Source organism: Strix uralensis, unplaced genomic scaffold, assembly GCF_047716275.1.
Source record: "Strix uralensis isolate ZFMK-TIS-50842 unplaced genomic scaffold, bStrUra1 scaffold_250, whole genome shotgun sequence".
NCBI lineage: Eukaryota > Metazoa > Chordata > Aves > Strigiformes > Strigidae > Strix > Strix uralensis.
The window spans coordinates 80,722-97,099 of record NW_027436851.1 but is presented as its reverse complement, the minus strand read 5'-3'; the positions used below and the strand labels follow the sequence as shown (position 1 = coordinate 97,099).

The following is a 16,378-nucleotide window of genomic DNA, read 5'->3' as shown; positions in this document are numbered from 1 at the left end:
TTGGGGGGTATCTGGAGGTGCTTGGGGTTCCTGGAGGTGTTTAGGAGGTACCTGAGGGTGTTCAGGGGGTATTTGGAGGGTACCTGGAGGTGTTTGGGGTTCCTGGAGGTATTTGGGGGGTACCTGGAGGTGTTTGGGGGGTACCTGAGAGTGTTTAGGGGGTGTTTGGGTGGTATCTGGAATCTGTTTGGGGTTCCTGGAGGTGTTTGGGGGGTATTTGGGGGGTGCCTGGAGGTGTTTGGGGGTACTTGGAGGTGTTTGGGGAGTAACTGGAGGTGTTCAGGGGGTTTTTTGGGGGTATCTGGAGGTGCTTGGGGTTTCTGGAGGTGTTTGGGAGGTACCTGAGGGCGTTCAGGGGGTATTTGGAGGGTACCTGGAGGTGTTTGGGGTTCCTGGAGGTGTTTGGGGGGTATTTGTGGGTACCTGACAGTGTTTAGGGGGTATTTGGGGGGTATCTGAAATCTGTTTGGGGTTCCTGGAGGTGTTTGGGGGTTATTTGGGGGATACCTGGAGGTGTTTGGGGGGTACCTGGAGGTGTTCAGGAGGTATTTGGGGGGTCCCTGGAGGTATTGAGGGGCTCCTCGAGGTGTTTGGGGGTACCTGGAGGTGTTCAGGATGTGTCTCTGCATGCTCTCCCGGGGATTCAGGATGACAATGACGCACCTGGATAGGAAGAGGGGAAGTTTTTCCCCAGCTGGGATCCTGGGGGGGCACGGAGGGGTCCCGGGGTAGGCGACCAGCCCCGTGGCCGGGTCGCAGGCCAAGCCGTTACTGGTCTGGGCGGTGACTCCCAGCACCTTCTCCAGCGTCACCTGGGCGAGAGGACGAGGGGACCCCCGGGCTGGAGGAGGCGGGGGGCAGATGGGGGCGGGAGGGAGGCCCCGGATGGGGCCCCGAGCCCGCACGGGTGGCCCTGGGGCAGCACCCGAGGGCCTCTCTGTGTCCCACCCTGCGTGTGTCCCCCCCATCCCCGTGGGGGCCCTCTCTCACCCTCACGGGGAGGCCCCGCCCTTCTCCCGCCCCCCCGGCCAACGGCCGCCCGCCCCGCGCGCCCCTCACCGCCTCTTCCGGGCCTTGGTACCGCGGTCGGCGCCTCAGGCTGAAGATCGGAGGCGAGCCGGGCCCGGTGCCGGTGCCGCTGCCGCCGCCATGGCTCCGGGCCGCCGCCGCTCGCTCCCGCTCCGAACTGTGCGCGGAAAGCCGGCGTCCCGTCCCTATTGGCCACCGCCCACGCCGCTCACGCCCGCCTCCCCCGCCTCGCCCAATGGCAGCGCGGCGCCGCGCGGCTAGGCTCCGCCCCGCGCGTTCCTGTCACTCCACGCCGCGCTCGGCCAATAGCGGCCCGCCGGCCGGCGCTGACCCCGCCCCCTCGCTCCCTTCTGTCCGGGGGTTCGAGCCCCGCGGGCCCGGCCCAACCGGCCCGGCCGTGGCCGCCGGCGGCAATTGGGGCACGGCGGGAGGCGAAGGCGGTTCTTAACGGTTGCGGGAACCGTCCCGGGAGAGCGGAGCCAGCCCGGCTGTGGGGAGCCCCGCGGGGGTCCCCCCGCTCCTGCCCCGACGTGGAGGCCGCGGCGCCCCCCACGCATTGCCATGGCGACGTACGTCGTACGTGTACGTGCACGTACGACGTACGTGCGTGCTGACGGCGCCGCGTCCCGTGAGCCGGCAGCGGCCATGCCCAAGTGCTGCCGCGCCCCTCACTGCTCCAACGCGGCGGGACAGACCCGGCCGCCCAGCCGCCGCCTCAGCTTCTACAAGTCGGTACCGGGGAGCCCGGGCGGGGCGAGGAGGGGCGGGGGGATGGCCTCTGCTCTGAGCCACGCCCACGGGGGAGGGGCCTGGGCAGGGGCTGGGCTGAGACTTGAGTTTGAGCCTGAGTCGGAGCGGGCCCGGACCAGAGTGTGAGCCTGAGTGGGGTCTGGGTCTGGGCTTGAGCCTGAACCTGAGTGGGGCCTGGGCAGGGTCTGGGCTTAGGCCTGAGTTTGAGTTTGAGCTTGAGCCTGAACCTGAACTTGAGTGGGGTCTGAGCGTAAGTTTGAGCCTGAGCCTAAATGGGGCCGGGGCAGGGTCTGGGCCTGAGCTTGAGCCTGAACCTGAGTGGGGCCTGGACCTGGATATAAACCTGAGTGGGCTCTGGACCTAGGCTTGAGCCTGAGCCTTGAACCTGAGTGGGGCCTGGGCAGGGTCTGGTCCTCGGCCTGAGCTTGAGCCTGAGCCTGAGTGCGCTGGGACCTGAGCCTGAACCTGAACCTCAATGGGGGCTAGGTGGGGTCTGGGCCTTGCCCTAAGCTTGAGCCTGAGCCAAAACTTGAACCTGAGTGGGGCCTGTGGAAGGGCCAAGTGAGCTCTTTGAGGAGGGGCGGGGAGCCCCCAGGGTGTGTGTGGTGGTGGTGGGGAAAAGACCCTGCCGTGGGGCAGCCTAAACCGGGGCCCTTTGGGTCTCCTGGAGACTGGGGGTGTGGGGATCCCCCCCCCAAACACCCCGTTCGCCCCCCAGGTTCCCGCTGCACGACGCGCCGCGGTTGCGCCGGTGGCTGGCACAGATGCGCCGGGAGAACTGGCTGCCCACCCGCCACCAGCACCTCTGCAGCGACCACTTCGAGCCCTCCTGCTTCCAGCACCGCTGGGGCGTGCGCTACCTGCGGCCCGACGCCGTCCCCACCATCTTCCCCTGCAGCCCCACGGTGAGACCCCGCTCCCTGGAAGCATCTGGAACAGTCTAGAACCCCCTCTGAAGGTTCTAGAACCATCTAGGAGCTCCTCTGGAAGGGGCTGAGAGAGGGAAAGGTCCCTTAGAAGCATCTTGGGCATCCACTGGGAGCGTCTTGGGGGTCCCCAGAAGGTTCTGGGCGACTCTAGAAGGTTCTGGAGGAATCCAGAAGGTTCTGGAAGGCCCCTCAGAAGGAGCGTGAAGCTCTTTGAGGGGTGGTGGGTTGTCCCGGAGGGATCTGGAAGCTCTGCGGAGGGTCCTCGAGGTCCCCCCCCTCCCCAGGATTTCAAAGCTCCCCAGAAGGGTCTGGAGTGGTGTCACCTCAGGGTGGCTTTTGTCCCCAAAATGTGAAGAGAAACCCCCGCTCTGCCCTATTGCTGCCAGAATGTCCAGAAAATAGAATTTGGGGTTTGGTGGGGGGTTTTTTGGCAGAAACAGGAGAAACTCAGCACCCAGCCTAAGCAGCCGCTCAGCGGCGCGGAGCCGGTGCCGCCGGCCCAACCCCTCGTCCCCAAATCCACCAGCCCGGAACCGGGTGTGACAAAACCTGGGGACAACCCCGAGGGGGTCCCTGGCCACACCGTCATCACCCAGGTGCCCCCCCAACCTCCCACCACGCAGGCGCCGCTGTATTTCGAAGCCGTGGCCACGCTGGAAACGTTTCCACCGTCCCCATCGTGTCCCGAGCGGCCCTGACGCCGTTGTTGCCACCGGACAAGCTGAGCACCGAGGAGCTGGTGGCCGTGGCCGTGGTGCTGCAGCGGAAGGTGAAGGTGCTGCAGCAGCGGCGGCGGCGGCACCGTGCTCGGCTGGCGGCCGTGGAGGGGCTGGTGGAGCAGCTGCGCCGCGACAGCCTCGTCTCTGAGGAGCGGCTCAAGCTGGTGGGTGCCGCCGGGTGGGTGACACCGGGTGACGCCGCCAGGTGATGGCGGCGGGTGACGGCGTCGGTGCAGCTGCGGGGACATTTCGGATGCTGCCAGGGGCAGGGATGTCCCCGTGTCACCTCTGTCCCCCGTGTCCTTCCAGGCGTGTTTGCAGCCGGTGACGCCGGATCCCGCCGGTGCCGTCACCATCATCTGCCAGGAGGAGGAGGAGGCAGCGTTGGTCTACGGAGGGACGAGCTGCGGCCTCGGCCTGGCCGGGCCGTTGTAAAAGGCACAAGCTTTAGAAAACTCTTTTCTCTTAGGATGTTATTAATAGCAGGAATAATTAATAAACAGATACTGTTTTATAGAGCACAGGTGCTCTAGGAACAATCCTGAAGATAAGTGACCACGACGGCCGAAGACTGCAGCAGTGAGCGGTGGTGTCCGAAGGGGAATTGGAACGGCACGGTCAGAACCAGCTGAAACTGTGGAATACAACGGACTTTTGAAATGGGTGATGAATTGAGAGCTGGAAGTGCCTGGAAACTCCCCAGAGACTCTTTGTATTGTATGTTATGTCGTACACAGAGAGGGCGCTTTTTGTGAGCTGTGGCCACTCCCTGAGGTGCTGGCCCAGCTCTGAGTTGTTAATAAACCCAGCCCAGAGGTACCCGCAGCCTGGGAAATCCTTTAACACACCCCCCAGCCAAATTCGGGGCACCCCCAGGGACTCCCCCTGTTTAGGGACCCCCCCAGGGCACCCCCCCATGTGCAGGGACCCCCCCCCCCAGCCAAGCCTCGGGCACCCCTAGGGATCCCCCCCAAGTTCAGGGACCCCCCAGGGATCCCTCCATGTGCAGGGACGCCCATGTTCAGGGACACACACCCCCCCCCCCCCCCCCCCAGCCAAGTTCGGGATGCCCCCAAGAGCAGGGACCCCCATGTTTATGGACCCCCCCCAGCTAAGCCTGGGGCACCCCCAGGGATACCTCCCCCCAGGTGCAGGGACACCCCCAGCCAAGTTTGGGAGCCCCCCCACGTGCAGGGACCACCCCCCCCCCCCCAAGGGACTCCCATGTTCAGGGACACCCCCCAGCCAAATTCGGGGCACCCCCAGGGAGCCCCCCTGTGTAGGGACCCCCCCAGGGCACCCCCCCATGTGCAGGGACCTCCCCAGCCAAACCTGGGGCACCCCTAGGGATCCCCCCCAAGTTCAGGGACCCCCCAGGGACCCCTCCATGTGCAGGGACGCCCATGTTCAGGGACACACCCCCCCCCCCCCAGCCAAGTTCGGGATGCCCCCAAGAGCAGGGACCCCCATGTTTATGGACCCCCCCCAGCTAAGCCTGGGGCACCCCCAGGGATACCCCCCCCCAGGTGCAGGGACACCCCCAGCCAAGTTTGGGAGCCCCCCCACGTGCAGGGACCACCCCCCCCCCCCCAAGGGACTCCCATGTTCGGGGACACCCCCCAGCCAAATTCGGGGCACCCCCAGGGAGCCCCCCTGTGTAGGGACCCCCCCAGGGCACCCCCCCATGTGCAGGGACCTCCCCAGCCAAACCTGGGGCACCCCTAGGGACCCCCCCAAATTCAGGGACCCCCCAGGGACCCCTCCATGTGCTGGAACCCCCCCAGGGACCCCCATGTTCAGGGACCCCCCCTAGCCAGGCCAGGGGCACCCCCAGGGACCCCCCCCAAGTTCAGGGACCTCCGAGGGCACGACCAGGGACCCCCCCCCATGTGCAGGGACCCCCCAAGGACCCCCATGGACATCCATATGCATGGAGGCCCCCCCAGCCCTTTTGGGTGCCCCGCCATGTGCTTCTGTGCTCCTTTGGGTGTCTCCCCAGCCCTTTCTGGTGCTCCCATGTGCTTCTGTGCTACTTTGGGTGCCCCCCCAGCCCTTTTGGGTGCCCCCCCCATGTGCTTCTGTGCCCCTTTGGGTGCCCCCCCCATGTGCTTCTGTGCCCCTTTGGGTGCCCCCCAGCCCTTTTGGGTGCTCCCCATGTGCTTCTGTGCCCCTTTGGGTGCCCCCCAGCCCTTTTGGGTGCCCCCCCATGTGCTTCTGTGCCCCTTTGGGTGCCCCCCCATGTGCCTCTGTGCCCTTTTGGGTGCCCCCCCAACCCTTTTCGTTGCTCCCATGTGCTTCTGTGCCCCTTTGGGTGCCCCCCAGCCCTTTTGGGTGCCCCCCCTTGTGCTTCTGTGCCCCTTTGGGTGCCCCCCAGCCCTTTTGGGTGCTCCCCATGTGCCTCTGTGCCCTTTTGGGTGCCCCCCAGCCCTTTTGGGTGCCCCCCCATGTGCTTCTGTGCCCCTTTGGGTGCCCCCCCATGTGCTTCTGTGCCCCTTTGGGTGCCCCCCCCCGCCCTTTTTGGTGCTCCCATATGCTTCTGTGCCCCTTTGGGTGCCCCCCCATGTGCCTCTGTGCCCTTTTGGGTGCCCCCCCAACCCTTTTCGTTGCTCCCATGTGCTTCTGTGCCCCTTTGGGTGCCCCCCAGCCCTTTTGGGTGCCCCCCCTTGTGCTTCTGTGCCCCTTTGGGTGTCTCCCCAGCCCTTTTTGGTGCTCCCATACGCTTCTGTGCCCCTTTGGGTGCCCCCCCAGCCCTTTTGGGTGCCCCCCTGACTTGCGGAAACACGCCCCCACAACCTGTGAGGTTACAAAGCAGGTCTGTTCATTCAGCGCTGAGGCGCACGGGGATCGCTCCACCACAAACGCGCGCCCCTCTCGTGGCACCTTGTCTTGGCTTTATGCATATTCATCACACGCCTCTGCATATGCATGACCTGTCCCCGCTTCCTATTATAATGAGCCTGAAAGTCCTTTTCGTACGTTCCGCCCCGGTCGGTCTCCTCCTAGTCGCGCTTGCGCAGCGTGTCCCGGTGGTCGTGGGCTGGGGTCGCAGAGATGAAGGAGCTCCTCTTCCTCACTGCTCAACTTTCTTCCTCCGTTCCTTGCGCAGCCTCTGTCGCCTCCTGGACTCCTCACCCTGCGGGCCGGCTCCCCCCAGTCCCAGAAACCCCCTTCAGCCCCGGGGCCTCCCCTCAGCCCCGGGCCCGGCCCCCCCGCACTTGCCGAGCTCTGGAGCTGCTCGTCCCTCCCGGTCCCGCCCGCAGCGGCCCCCGCCGTGGCCCGGCACCGCCGCGCCTGACGGCACCGCCGCGCTTGACGGCACCGACGCCGCGACGCCGCCGGCACCGTCGCCACGGCGACGCCGCCCCGCAGCCAATGGCGGCGCGGGGGCGGGGCTAAAGCTTGTGGAGGTGGCGGAGCGCCGGCGAGGCGCGTGCGCAGAGGGATCGACACACACCCCCGGGCCGCGGGGAGCGTGACGTCAGCGCGGGGTGTGACGTCACGGGAGCCCCTGACACAACGTACGGCCCCGTGACATGTTATATGTGCCCATAGCACACGGTATGTCCCTGTGACACGCCATAGGGCCCCGTGACATGTGATATGTCGCCATGACACGTTATATGTCCCCATGACATGTGATGTGACCCCATGACACACCATATGTCCCCGTGACACGCCATATGTCCCCGTGACACGCCATACATCCCTGTTACATGTTATATGACCCCATGACACGTCATACATCCCCATGCCATGTCATATGACCCCGACACGCCACACGTCCCCGTGACATGCCGTACAGCCCTGTGACACGCTGTACGTCCCCATGACATGCCATATGTCCCCGTGACATGCTGCATGTCCCTGTGACACGCCATACGGCTCCACAACACACCATACAGCCCCGTGACATGTCATATGTCCCTGTGACACGCCATACATCCCGTGACATGCCATACATCCCGTGACATGCCATACATCCCATGACACACCATACATCCCTGTTACATGTTATATGACCCCATGACACGCCATACGTCCTGATGACACTCCATACATCCCCATGCCATGTCATATGACCCCCTGACACACCACACGTCCCCGTGACATGCCGTACAGCCCTGTGACATGCTGTATGTCCCCATGACATGCCATATGTCCCCGTGACATGCTGCATGTCCCTGTGACACGCCATACGGCTCCACAACACACCATACAGCCCCGTGACATGTCATATGTCCCTGTGACACGCCATACATCCCGTGACATGCCATACATCCCGTGACATGCCATACATCCCATGACACACCATACATCCCTGTTACATGTTATATGACCCCATGACACGCCATACGTCCTGATGACACTCCATACATCCCCATGCCATGTCATATGACCCCCTGACACGCCACACGTCCCCGTGACATGCCGTACAGCCCTGTGACATGCTGCATGTCCCTGTGACACGCCATACGGCTCCACAACACACCATACGGCCCTGTGAACACACCATATGTCCCCATGACACACCATATGGCCCCGTGACACGCCATTTGTCCCCGTGACACGCCATACAGCCCTATGACATGTCATATGACCCCGTGACAGGCATTATGTCCCCATGACACACCAGCTGTCCCTGTGACGCTCCATATGTCCCCATGACACGCCATATGTCCCTGTGACACACCGCATGTCCCTGTGACACGCCAGACAGCCCCATGACACACCATATGTGCCCATGACATGTCACACGGCCCCGTGACATGCCATATGTCCCTGTGACACGCCAGACAGCTTCATGACACACCATACGTCCCCGTGACATGCCATACGTCCTGTGACACACCATACATCCCGTGACACACCATACGTCCCCGTGACACGCCATACATCCCCGTGACATGCCATACGTCCCGTGACACGCCATACGGCCCCCCCAGCACAACGCACCCCCCGTATGGCCCCACGGCACCCGTACGGCCTCCTGCCATGGGGCCATCGTGGCCACGGCGCGGCGGGTCTGTGGGTGACGTGGGTGCTGTGGGTGCCAGGGGACCGTGGGACTGTGGGGGCCGTGGGACCACGGTGCTGTGGGTGCTGTGGGACTGTGGGTTTGTGGGTCTGTGGGTGCTGTGGGTGCCATGGGACCGTGCAGACCATGGGTGCTGTGGGACTGTGGGTGCTGCGGGTCCGTGGGTGCTGTGGGACCATGGGTCGATGGATTTGTGGGTGCTGTGGGACTGTGGGTTTGTGGGACTGTGGGTGCTGCGGGTCCTGTGGGACTGTGGGTCTGTGGGTCTGTGGGTCCATGGGACCATGGGTGCTGTGGGACTGTGGGTGCTGTGGTCCGTGGTCGCTGTGGGAGCATGGGACTGTGGGTCTGTGGGTGCTGTGGGACCGTGGGACGGTGGGATCATGGGTGCTGGGGGATTGTGGGTGCTGCGGGTGCTGCGGATCTGTGGGACCCTGGTGCTGTTGGTCGTGGGTTCGTGGGACCATGGGTGCTGTGGGACCGTGGGTGCACAGATTTGTGGGTGCCGTGTGTCCCCGTGGCCGTGTGTCCCCGTGGGGCGGCGCGGGGGGCACAGACTGACACCACACGTGGCCGTTTCCCGGGGGGTTTCTTTGGGGCCGGCGCCCGCACCAACAGCGACAGCCCCCGCGTGTCCCCCCCCGCGTCTGTGTGTCCCCCCCTCCGTGTCCCATCGCCGCGTGTCCCCCCCCCCCCCCCCCAATGTCCCCCCCCACCTCCCCGGGAGGGACGAGCCGCTACGAAATTGGGGTTAAAAACAGGGACACCCCCCACCCCCCCACCCCCTCCCCGGGGTGGCTTTAAAAAACACTCGTGGTAAGAAAAGGCCCCCCCGGACCCCACTGTGGGGGGTCTCGGGGGGGTCCCGGGGGGTCCCTGAGGTGGCCGTAGGGGTCCCTGGGGTCCCCCTGAGGTGCAGGGGAGCGGCCGTGGCTTGCACACGCGTGTGTCCCCCCCCCGACACTTCCCGCCCCCCCCCCCCCACCGCGGGGACAGGGGGGGCATGGGGGGACTGGGGGGGTCCCTAAGGGAGCGTGGAGACCCTCGGGGGACATGTGGGGGTGGCACGAGGACCCCAAGGGGACATGGGGAGATGCCAAGAGCACCCCAAGGGGACATGGGGGATGCCAGGAGCACCCTGAGGGGACATGGAGACCCTTGGGGGACATTGGGGTGTCAAGAGGACCCCAAGGGGACATGGGGGATGCCAGGAGGACCCTGAGGGGACATGGGGACCCTTGGGGGACATGGGGGTGTCAGAAGGACTCTGAGGGGACATGGGGAGATGCCAGGAGCACCCCAAGGGGACATGGAGACCCTTGGGGGACATGGGGGTGTCAGGAGCACCCCAAGGGGACACGGGGGGATGCCAGGAGGACCCTGAGGGGACATGGGGACCCCTGGGGGACATGGGGGTGTCAAGAGGACCCCAAGGGGACAAAGGAGTGTCAGGAGCACCCCGAGGGGACATGAGGACATCAGGAGGACCCCAAGGGGACAAGGGGACCCTCAGGGGACAAGGGGATGCCAGGAGCACCCCAAGCGGACAAGGACACGCACCCCCCAAAGGCCGTGGTCGCGTCCCCCTGGGGAGCACCCTCCCCGTCCCCCCCCCCGCCGCGGGGTGACGTGTGTGTGTCCCCCTTTCCCCCACCCCCCAGCCCCCCCTCAGAAGCCCTTGATGTGACAATAGGCCTCCAGGCTGGCGAAGAGGATGTAGAGCAGCCAGAGGCCGAGGAAGAGGCCGGCAGTGAGGAGTTTGGGGGTGCGGGGGCCCCCCAGCTCGCCGCCGATGTGGGGCCGGCGGCGGTACATGAGGACGCTGATGCAGACGAAGGCGAAGATGGTGAAGAGGGTGACGGAGAAGGCCAAGGTGCCCGTCTGCACCTCGAAGTCCCGGCCCTGAGCCGCCCAGTAAATGGCGGCCACCGACCAGGCGACGCCGAGCCCCAGGAAGACGTTGACGGCGTTGGAGCCCGTGACGTTGCCGATGGAGGCGTCCGCGCACTGGTCCTGCAGCGCGGCCACCTTGCTGGCGAAGGTGTCTGCGGGGAGGCGGCGGGGACACGGGGACGCGACACGGGGACACACATGGGGACATGGGGACGCGACGTGGGGACACACATGGGGATATGGGGACACGGGGATGTGACACGGGGACACGGGGACACACGTGGGGACATGGGGATGCAACACGGGGACATGGGGACACACATGGGGACATGGGGATGTGACATGGGGACACGGGGATGCGACATGGGGACATGGGGACATGACACGGGGACATGGGGACACACATGGGGACATGGGGATGTGACATGGGGACACGGGGATGCGACATGGGGACATGGGGACATGACACGGGGACATGGGGACACACATGGGGACATGGGGACGCACATGGGGACACGGGGACGCACATGGGGACACAGGGACGCAACATGGGGACACACATGGGGACACGGGGACGCAACATGGGGACACACATGGGGACACGGGGACACACATGGGGACATGGGGATGCAACATGGGGACATGGGGACATGACATGGGGAAATGGGGACACACATGGGGACATGGGGACGCACATGGGGACACGGGGACGCACATGGGGACACAGGGACGCAACATGGGGACACACATGGGGACACGGGGACACACATGGGGACATGGGGATGCAACATGGGGACACGGGGACATGACATGGGGACATGGGGACACACATGGGGAGATGGGGACACGACACAGGGACATGGGGACACACATGGGGACATGGGGACATGACACGGGGACACGGGGACACACATGGGGACATGGGATGCGATATGGGGACACACATGGGGACATGGGGACACAGGGACGCAACACGGGGACATGGGGACACACATGGGGACATGACATGGGGACATGGGAAAACGACATGGGGATGCAACACGGGGACACACATGGGGACACAGGGACATTGGGACAAACATGGGGACACGGGGACACACACAGGGACATTGGGACACACACGGGGACACAGGGACGCAACACGGGGACACGGGGACACACATGGGGACACGGGGATGCGACACGGGCACACGGGGACACACATGGGGACACGGGAACGTGACATGGGGACATGGGAAAGCAACATGGGGACACAGGGACACACATGGGGACATGGGGATGTGACATGGGGACACGGGGATGCGACATGGGGACATGGGGACATGACACGGGGACATGGGGACACACATGGGGACATGGGGACGCACATGGGGACACGGGGACGCACATGGGGACACACATGGGGACACGGGGACACACATGGGGACATGGGGATGCAACATGGGGACACGGGGACATGACATGGGGACATGGGGACACACATGGGGAGATGGGGACACGACACGGGGACATGGGGACACACATGGGGACATGGGGACATGACACGGGGACACGGGGACACACATGGGGACATGGGATGCGATATGGGGACACACATGGGGACATGGGGACACAGGGACGCAACACGGGGACATGGGGACACACATGGGGACATGACATGGGGACATGGGAAAACGACATGGGGATGCAACACGGGGACACACATGGGGACACAGGGACATTGGGACAAACATGGGGACACGGGGACACACACAGGGACATTGGGACACACACGGGGACACAGGGACGCAACACGGGGACACGGGGACACACATGGGGACACGGGGATGCGACACGGGCACACGGGGACACACATGGGGACACGGGAACGTGACATGGGGACATGGGAAAGCAACATGGGACACAGGGACACACACAGGGACATTGGGACGGCACACGGGGACACGGGGACACACACGGGGACATGGGGACACAACACAGGCACGGGGACATGATGTGGGCACAGGGATGTGGGGTGGGCATGGGGACATGGGGACACAGGGACATGGGGACACGGGGACACGGGGATATGGGGACACGGGGACATGGGGCGGTCGAGGGGACACAGGATGTGGGGACAGGGTGTGGGCATGGGGCCACAGGAGGACATGGGGGGACGTGGGGGGACGTGGGATGACACGAGGGGACATGGGGTGACACGAGGGGACACGGTGACACGTGGGGACACAGGAGGCCACGTGACAGTGCCACAGCGCCGACACGGGAACAGCCACGCAGGGACGAGGGGACACAGGCAGAAGGAGCCGACATGGGCACGGGCACCCGGGCCCTGCGCCCCATCACCCCCCCCCATCCCCCCCACCCCCCCCACCCCCCTCCCCCATCCCCCCCCCCCCCCCCCTCCCCTCCCCCACCCCGCCCCTCCCCCGCACCGGGGATGGAGGTGCCGAGGGCCACGAAGACGACGGCGTTGACCGAGTCCTTGAGGCCGACGGTGCAGCCGAAGTGGGCGGCCAGTCGCCGATGAGGGCGGTGAGGAGCCCGATGAGGAGGATGGAGACGCCGAAGCAGGCCCAGCCGTTGCAGTACTCGGGTGGGGGGGACGCAGGCGAACAGAACCTTCCAGAACACCGTCAGGAAGTGCATCACGTAGTCGAAGCAGGAGGGCAAGCGCTCCTCCCGGCCTTCCTCCTCCTCTTCCTCCTCGCCTGCCGGGGAAGGGCGGCTTCAGAACGACGGGGAGGGTGGTTGTGGGGTGTGTGGGTGGTGGCCATGGGGTGGTGGCCATGGGGTGTGTGGGGTGGTGGCCATGGGATGTGTGGGGTGGTGGCCACGGGGTGCATGGGGTGGTGGCCATGGGGTGTGTGGGGTGGTGGCCATGGGTGCATGGGGTGGTGGCCATGGGATGTGTGGGGTGGTGGCCATGGGGTGTGTGGGGTGGTGGCCATGGGGTGCATGGGGTGGTGGCCATGGGGTGTGTGGGGTGGTGGCCACGGGGTGGTGGCCATGGGGTGTGTGGGGTGGTGGCCATGGGGTGCGTGGGGTGGTGGCCATGGGGTGCATGGGGTGGTGGCCATGGATGTGTGGGGTGGTGGCCATGGGGTGCATGGGGTGGTGGCCATGGGGTGTGTGGGGTGGTGGCCATGGGGTGCATGGGGTGGTGGCCATGGGATGTGTGGGGTGGTGGCCATGGGGTGGTGGCCATGGGGTGTGTGGGGTGGTGGCCATGGGGTGCGTGGGGTGGTGGCCATGGGGTGCGTGGAGTGGTGGCCATGGGGTGTGTGGGGTGGTGGCCACGGGGTGGTGGCCATGGGGTGTGTGGGGTGGTGGCCATGGGGTGCGTGGGGTGGTGGCCATGGGGTGTGTGGGGTGGTGGCCATGGGGTACATGGGGTGGTGGCCATGGGGTGCATGGGGTGGTGGCCATGGGATGTGTGGGGTGGTGGCCATGGGGTGCATGGGGTGGTGGCCATGGGGTGTGTGGGGTGGTGGCCATGGGGTGGTGGCCACGGGGTGGTGGTCATAGGGTGCATGGGGTGGTGGCCATGGGATGTGTGGGTTGGTGGACATGGGATGTGTGGGGTGGTGGCCATGGGTGGTGGTCATGGGGTGCATGGGGTGGTGGCCATGGAGTGATGGTCATGGGGTGGTGGCCATGGGGTGTGTGGGGTGGTGGCCATGGGGTGTGTGGGGTGGTGGCCATGGGGTGGTGGCCATGGGATGTGTGGGGTGGTGCCATGGGGTGTGTGGGGTGGTGGCCACGGGGTGGTGGTCATAGGGTGCATGGGGTGGTGGCCATGGGATGTGTGGGGTGGTGGCCATGGGGTGGTGGCCATGGGGTGTGTGGGGTGGTGGCCATGGGGTGCATGGGGTGGTGGCCATGGGGTGTGTGGGGTGGTGGCCACGGGGTGGTGGCCATGGGGTGTGTGGGTTGGTGGCCATGGGGTGCGTGGGGTGGTGGCCATGGGGTGCATGGGGTGGTGGCCATGGGATGTGTGGGGTGGTGGACATGGGATGTGTGGGGTGGTGGCCATGGGGTGGTGGTCATGGGGTGCATGGGGTGGTGGCCATGGAGTGATGGTCATGGGGGTGGTGGCCATGGGGTGTGTGGGGTGGTGACCATGGGGTGGTGGCCATGGGGTGGTGGTCATGGGGTGTGTGGGGTGGTGGCCATGGGATGTGTGGGGTGGTGGCCACAAGGTGGTGGTCATGGGGGGCGTGGGGTGGTGGTCATGGGGTGTGTGGGGTGGTGGCCACAGGGTGGTGGCCATGGGGTGGTGGCCATGGGGTGTGTGGGGTGGTGGCCACGGGGTGGTGGCCACGAGGTGGTGGTCATGGGGTGGTGGCTATAGGGTGTGTGGGTGGTGGTCATGGGGTGCATGTGATGGTGGCCACGGGTGTGTAGGGTGGTGGCCATGGGGTGGTGGCCATAGGGTGTGTGCGGTGGTGGCCATGGGGTGGTGGCTACAGGATGACGACCAGAGTGGTGGCCTCAGGATGGTGTCCCCAGGGTGCCACGGCCACAGGGTTGCCCATCCCCAGATCCACCTCCCCGTGGCTGAGCACCTCCGTGGCCATTTGTTCCCAGGGCCGGGGTTGGGGATGGGTGGTCAGGGGTCACCGTGGCCACCGTGGCCAGCGGGTCCGGGTCCACCTGCGCTGACGGTGATGGCCTCCAGGAACTGCTCCCGCCAGGAGTGGTCCCGATCACCATCGCCAGGTTGGTCTTCTTGATCAACTTGTCCACCGTGTTCTGGGGGGGGGACCGGGGGGGTGAGGAGGTGAGGTGCCCCCCAACGCCCTCCGTGGCCACCCAACGCCCCCCCGCAGCGGCCACCCCGCCCCACCATGTCACCTTGAAGTCGTAGGACTCCTCGATGATGACCTCCAGCTTGCAGTTCTCCCCCAGGACGGGTTTGCCCATCTCGGCGATGCGCCGGGCCTCTCCTCCTCCGCGGAGAGCTTGCGGTCACCGTCGGCTGCGGGGACACGGCGTGGGGACACGGCGTGGGGTGTGGGGACACGGCGTGGGGACATGGAATGGGGACACGGCGCGGGGACACGGCGTGGGGACATGGAATGGGGACACGGGGACACGACGCGGGGTGCAGGGACGTGGCGCAGGGCCACAGCACACGGACACGGCACGGTCATGGGGCCACGACGTGGGGACACGGCGCGTGGCACAGGACAGAGGGACGTGGCGCAGGACACGGGGACAGCGGGATGCGGGAGGAGGAGGAGGAGGGGATGAAGGCTCCTACCTTGGGTGAGCAGAAGAGCTGCGGAGGGGGAGAGGAAGACGATGAGACGGCACCAGGGCTCAACTCCCCCCCACCCTCCCAACCCCGGGGGTGCGGCTGCCCCGCCCCAGCCTCCCCTGGCCCCCACCCAGTGGCCGCCCCGGTGGCCCCCCCGGTGGCCCCGCCCGTACCCGAGATGCCCCGTTTGAGCCACCGCGGCTGCCCCAGCTCGATGAAGAAATTGTCCTTCTTCTCGTACTCCTCGTCGTCCACGATCTTCACCTGCAGCGTCTTCCTGGGGACGGGGTGGGGGGGGGGTACGGGGGGGGGGGGACAGATGGCGTTGGCACCGCACCGGCACTGGCGCAGCCGGGGGACAAACGGTGCTCCGAGGGGGGTGGGGGGGGCAGGAACTGGCCACATGGGTCACGTTCGTCCTGTTTCTGCCCCGTGGGACCCATGGGGAGGGGCTGGTCCCTGTGGGTGCAGGGACTCACCGGCAAGGGGTGGATGCCTGACCAGAGCGCGCTCTGTCCGTCTGTCCGTCCATCCAACCATTCATCCAACTGCCCAACTGTCCCACTGTCCGTCCAGCCATCCATCCCTCCGTCCATCCATCCATCCTCCATCTTCCACCCTCCATCCCTCCGTCCATCCATCCAACCATCCTCCATCTTCCCTCCCTCCCTCCCTCCCTCTGTCCATCCATCCCTCCATTCATCCATCCATCCTCCATCTTCCACCCTCCAGCCATCCCTTCATCCCTCCAGCCATCCAGCCA

The 16,378-nt window shown here is 65.7% G+C and overlaps 2 protein-coding genes across 2 annotated transcripts; one reads left to right on the top strand and one right to left on the bottom strand.

Moving 5' to 3' along the window:
• Positions 1–885: 885 nt before the first annotated feature.
• On the top strand, positions 886–4,246 carry LOC141938710 (uncharacterized). Its single transcript, XM_074857644.1, has 6 exons — positions 886–1,077; positions 1,272–1,611; positions 1,663–1,757; positions 2,498–2,684; positions 3,305–3,591; positions 3,737–4,246. The coding sequence occupies exons 1-6, from the start codon at positions 886–888 to the stop codon at positions 3,860–3,862; spliced, it is 1,227 nt and encodes a 408-aa protein (XP_074713745.1). The 3' UTR covers positions 3,863–4,246.
• Positions 4,247–9,270: 5,024 nt separating this feature from the next.
• LOC141938709 (sodium/calcium exchanger 2-like) lies at positions 9,271–16,226 on the bottom strand. The gene is given in 11 exon segments (XM_074857643.1): positions 9,271–10,507; positions 12,788–12,871; positions 12,874–12,946; positions 12,948–13,063; positions 15,009–15,056; positions 15,059–15,107; positions 15,210–15,301; positions 15,304–15,333; positions 15,619–15,636; positions 15,789–15,957; positions 16,095–16,226. Coding segments are annotated over 11 exon segments (1,188 nt in total). The 3' UTR covers positions 9,271–10,130.
• Positions 16,227–16,378: the final 152 nt, after the last annotated feature.